This window comes from Squalius cephalus (genome assembly GCF_949319135.1).
Source record: "Squalius cephalus genome assembly, chromosome: 18".
NCBI classification, from domain to species: Eukaryota; Metazoa; Chordata; class Actinopteri; order Cypriniformes; family Leuciscidae; genus Squalius; species Squalius cephalus.
Genome location: NC_137139.1, coordinates 8,325,068 through 8,331,067, shown reverse-complemented (window position 1 = coordinate 8,331,067; position 6,000 = coordinate 8,325,068). Strand labels below are relative to the sequence as shown.

General features: G+C 38.2%; 1 protein-coding gene across 1 annotated transcript in view; it reads right to left on the bottom strand.

Moving 5' to 3' along the window:
- Positions 1 to 354: 354 nt before the first annotated feature.
- The window catches only part of prdm5 (PR domain containing 5), an 84,848-nt gene continuing 79,202 nt past the window's right edge, over positions 355 to 6,000 (bottom strand). The window contains exon 16 of the mRNA XM_079848512.1: positions 355 to 1,269. Within this exon, the coding sequence (XP_079704638.1) occupies positions 1,105 to 1,269 (165 nt within the window). The 3' untranslated portion in view covers positions 355 to 1,104. The remainder of the gene's footprint in view (positions 1,270 to 6,000) is intronic.

Genomic DNA, 6,000 nt, shown 5'->3' with positions numbered 1-6,000 from the left:
GATCGCAGGCTATATTTGGTCTCAAGACCAATGACCGTCTTTGAAGCCACCGTTTAGGAGCCACAGCCACAGAAATCAACACGATTGCTCAACTTTCATCTGGGACAGCCCAAAATCATACAGTGTGCATCGGGCATAAGGGGTAAAAGTGTTGTTCCTAGAGATCAGAAGTAGAATTTGTGCATTTAGCTATGGATCTCAGATTTAATGAGTAATTACTTTTCTGTCCAAAGCCACACTGAGGCTTTAATTATGCTCCAACCAATGCTTACCAGCTTTAGAAAACAATCATCAACCAAGCATGTCTAATCAAGTATCAAAGCACATCCGATTCCTCAGACACCAACCGTTTCCAAGATCCAAATGTTTATAATTAACTAAAGCCAATGTGATCAAGGGAGAAGCACTGTCGACTGTATCCCATAGAGCACTGCAACATGTATCCTGCAGATGGACAGGACAGGACAGGACAGGGAAACATGAGTATTTACCTAAACCCCCCCAAAAAACAGACCGACCAGATTAGTGATATCAGCGATTCAATCGTTCATTCATCCAAATGAAATCCAAACTTTCCAACTTAAAAGTCGCAAGATGTTAATCTGACAATCAAACACAAACCTTATGTGAACCTGAATGCTGAAAATATGAAATGATAAATATTGAATAATACAGTTAAACGCAAACAACATTTGAAATCAACAAACTTTACTCTCAACAAGGTTGTAGAAAATTGGCACATCATCTTCTTTGGTCACGCAACATCGTTCAACAATCTGAAACGACTGATGTTGACATACAAACGGACAAACATCTATTGAAAAAGGATCAATATGATGGATATACTTTGTTCATGAAGCTCTATACAATTGCACATTTTCATGCTTCCCTCCAATCTAAATCTGACTTGCCATTTAATCACACTGATCAGTCTTGTGATGATGTGTCAGAAGGAAGTGAACTGGTTCTGTACATGTAGATAGGACAGATCATTGGAATGAGTGTGGCCACTCAAATATACCCTTGTGTGTTGTATACCTTTGTACATGGTTTAATACGGCTTGTGTGAATATGTGTATATGTATAGGAGTAGTGTATGATTGTCTATCCCTCTGTCTCTCCGTGGACGTTCTCCATATGGACTTTGAGGTAGTCGTTGCGGGTGAACTTCTTGTGGCACAGGGAGCATTCAGCCATGGGTCTGTTGGGATTATGGGTCAGTTTGTGTCTGATCAACATCTTCTTCAAACTAAAGGACAGGTCACACACCTAGAAACACACAAACACAACCTGTTAAGAAAACATGATGTTGTTAATATCTTTATCCCAGTTTGAAGTCAACATGAAATGGATTCTTCGAGAGTAAATAGAGATTTTCTTTAAACGTTCTTGGTCTTGCCGTCCAGGATTCATCGGTGCACATTCTAAAGAAAATTAATGTTTTTTTAATGTTGAATTTTTCATTAAAAATTGTCTGACATTAAGTCCCTCAGGCTCATGTGGGCTATTGGATGATATTGAATGTGAAAAATGTCTGGCTACATTATGGTATGCTCTTTACTATCTAATAAATTCAAAATGGATAAAATCATTTCTCCCCTACATTTTTGTTTGTTTTTTTCTCATTGAATAACCTGTTTCAAATAGGTTACTATTTAAACTCACCATGGACTGTTTGCACTATGGTCAGTTATTTTTCTAAGCCATCCATTCATTTTACAAACCGCTTGCCTCTATGGTCAATTATTTTTAAGCGACTTACAATTTTCATCTGGCAGACAAATTAGTTTAAAAAAAATAACATAGCACTTTGCAGTTTGATGTGGGTGAAATGATGAAGCAGTTCTGACTGGCTAGTTATTTCTACAACGATGCATTTTATTATGGTGGTTAAGTAATGAGTTACGTTGTTGTATGGGAAACACACCCCAGAACACCTTAGAAACCATCCAGAAACCAACTTGCAACATGCTAAAGAAACACTTTAGCCACTGCATAAGCAATGGCCTGGCAAACCTACATTGTGGCTGTGACTTTTGTAGACTTTTTTCCAGGACAGGACATAATAAATTAGTCTAGTAGCCATAAGTGGATCTACGTTACATAACTCATAAAAAAAGAGCCATAAGAGGAAGGTTTTTATTTTGGAATTGATATTTAGTGAAGCAGCGCTTGTTTACAGACTTCATTCTGTAATGTTTTGTGTGTTAGTATGACTTCATGCCCTGTGACCGCAGAGAGGATGTGAAGGCAATGCTCAATACATCAGACCAGACACACAAACAACCAATAACTGAATGAATAAAAACACAACCAAAGAACTGCAAGCCAGGGTGAAATCTTCTAACTATGCCATATGTTATTGGTTGAGACCCTAACACACACACACACACACACACACACACACACACACACACACACACACACACACACACACACACACACTTGTACATCTATCTTTATGAGGACATTCATTGACACAATGCAATCTCTAGCCGCTTACCCTAACCTTACCCATCACAACTAAGTGCCTAACCCAAACCCTTACCCTAAACCGACCCTTAACCTCATTATAACCTTATCCCTAAAACCAAGTCTTGACCCTCAAACAGGCCTTTAAAGGCTCTCAGAAAGTGAGGACCGGCCAAAATGTCCTCACGTTACTCTCTTTGTCCTCACTCCAATGGTCTAAAACTCAAACTGGTCCTCACAAAGATAGTTGTACAAGTACAAGTACAAACACGTACACACACGTACACACGTACGTACATGTACGTACACACACACACGTACACACACACACACACACACGTACACACACACACACAATTGGAAACAATGCTGCCAACAAAACAGACACTCAAAAACAGCCAGTTAGCAAACTGAAGCCAAACCGAGCAGTAAATCATATTCAGTTAAATCCTGCAGTCAAAGCAGCGGCCTGGTGCCATGATACACACACACACACACACACACACACACACACACACACACACACAAATCCATTTCACATGATTAATCGACTTTATCTCCTCAAGAACACTCAATATTCTTTATCTCCATGAAGAGACAGTGAGAGATATTGCAGCTGTCACTTTCTTCATAAAATGAATGTATTTTTTTTATTTAAACAGCATGAAAATACATTTACCGCCTTGATAGACGAATTATTAGTCTCAGTCTCTCACATGAACTGCAGATATTAATGGCTGTGGGCACAGGATGTCAGGATGTCTGTATGCTGGCCATGTGGTGGTAGAAATGTGTAAACCGCTAGAGATTCTGCTAAAGCTCCATGGCAAGAAAACTATAGAATACTCTGGAAAACTGAATCGCAGTCTTTGTAGATTTCATTTAGAAGTAAATATTTGAAATGAGGAAGTAATTGACTGGATTTGTATCATGTTATTAGTAATATTGTGAAATATTATTACAATTTAAAATAGCTATTTTCTATGTGAATATATTGTAAAATGTAATTTATTCCTGTGTTCAAAGCTGAATTTTCAGCATCATTACTCCAGTCTTCAGTGTCACATGATCCTCCAGAAATCTTTCTAATATGTTATGAATAGAAAGTTCAAAAGAACAGCAGTTATTTGAAATAGAAATCTTTTGTAGCATTATAAATGTCAATTACTGTCACTTTTGATCAATTGAATGCATACTTGCTGAATAAAAGTAATAAAAAAATCCTACTAACCCTAAACTTTTAAATGGTAGTGTATAATTTATAAATCATTTTGGGGTGTATTTTCAGATAAAAATAACTACACGGTAATATATTTTTCCTGTGAAATGGAATGAAATTAATCAAACTGTCATACAAGATTTTGTTCATACCGCCCATCTCTACATGCAAGTGCATGTTTGTGTCCTGTATTGCTAGTCGGAAACTTTGAAATGATGCTGCTGAGAAAAAAGCAAATATCCACATATATATATATATATATATATATATATATATATATATATATACAGTACTGTGCAAAAGTCTTAGGCATGTTAATATCCCCACCCCAAAAATGTCCCCAAAAATGTTTTTAAGTCAGTTATTCATATATTTTGCTGTAGTGTGTCAGTAGGAACTATCAGTTTACATTTCCAAACATTCTTTTTGCCATTAATTGTAATAATCCAGTGAGATTTGTGTATGCACAAGGAGTCTGACAACAGCCGGTATGATCTGATCTCACCATCATCGAGTCCGTCTGTGATTACATGAAGAAACAGAAAAAACTGAGACAGACTAAATCCAGAAGAACTGCGAGAACGTCTCAGAGACGCTTGAAGAAACCTTCCTGCAAAGCTACCTGAAAAACTATGCGCAAGTGTACCTGGATAAAAGCCGTTTTAAACGCAAAGGGTCGTTACACCAAATATTGATTTGGATTTGTTAATAGAAGTTAAATCATAAATAAATTCAATTTATGATTTTATTTTTGAAAGCATTCTCACTTTACAGCAAATTAACACAAGTGCCAGTGCTTTTCACAGTACTGTAGCTTTGCAGGAAGGTTTCTTCAAGCGTCTCGGAGACATTCCCGCAGTTCTTCTGGATTTAGTCTGTCTCAGTTTCTTCTGTTTCTTCATGTAATCACAGACGGACTCGATGATGGTGAGATCAGATCATACCGGCTATCGTCAGATTCCTTGTGCATACACAAATCTCACTGGATTATTACAATTAATGGCAAAAAGAATGTTTGGAAATGTAAACTGATATTTCCTACTGACACACTACAGCAAAAGTAACTGACTTAAAACCATTTTTGGGGACATTTTTGGGGTGGGGATATTAACATGCCTAAGACTTTTGCACAGTACTGTATATATATGTATATAGCTTGCATTTTCATTGTCATGAACAGTGTTAAAAATCCATATTTCTCAATGATAGATCCTAGTGATGACCTATAGATGGAGAAGAGCAGTGGTCCAAGCACTGAGCCCTGAGGCACCCCAGTAGCTAGATGTTGCGACTTAGGCCTCGTTTTCACTGTCAGTGAAATGTGACCCAATTCCGATTTTTTGCTCATATGTGACACAGATCCGATGTGTTCTATGACAGTGTAAACAGGAAAAAAATGCATGCATTCGGATATTTCGAGATCGGTTTCAGGCCTCATTCATATGTGGAAATAAATCAGATATGTGCCAATGCGACTGTCATGTAAACAGGCAGATCAGATTTTATGAGGCATTAGGCAACGTCTCCGCGGTTTAATGACGAGAGAAACCCTGACGTGCTTCTGCAAAGGGACGGATGGCCCGACAAAACGTTGTGTCGTCGTTGGAGAGGAATGTGGACAAACGTTGACACAACATATTGTTGTACACAACAAAATTTCAGATCCACTGCTCCTCGTTAAAGCCAATATTTAAACACAATATTCTCCCACCAGTCCTGAGATCTCTCTCACACACAATAACTGAAGCATATGTGCAATGATGGCACTTTTCGTCCTCCTTCGCCTCAAAATCATGGTGATGTTTGGCGAACTTCGCATATATCGCAGAGCTAGCATCAAGCATATTTCACGTCCGCCCATCTGTGCAAGAGAATTTAACCCTTTAAAGCTACACTGTGTAACTTTTTTAGTTGATTCTTAGCAAAAAACACTTAGTTCTTTCAAAAATATATGTGCTCATTAATGTATATTTACTTCTTTCAAGTAATAAAGTATTCTCTTAAGTTTATAATCTGCCATTGAAAGTACATATGGGTGAGGGGTTCGAATGCCGGTCGCCATGTTGCCCCTCCATCTTGAAACTACATTAGCCAAAGAGGGACATACCAGTAAATTCAAGCTTCGCCTTTTGCGTCTTTCACTCAGTGACACCGTGACGAATGCGAGGGGGAGATTACTCGCGAGTGCCGGCAGATTTGAAAGATAGTGTGTGTGTGTGTGTGTGTGTGTGCGCGTGCGTGCGTACTCACATTTGAAAGAGAGAATTAAAACGTCAATGCGACAGGCAAATCAGCAAGACCATAGTCAA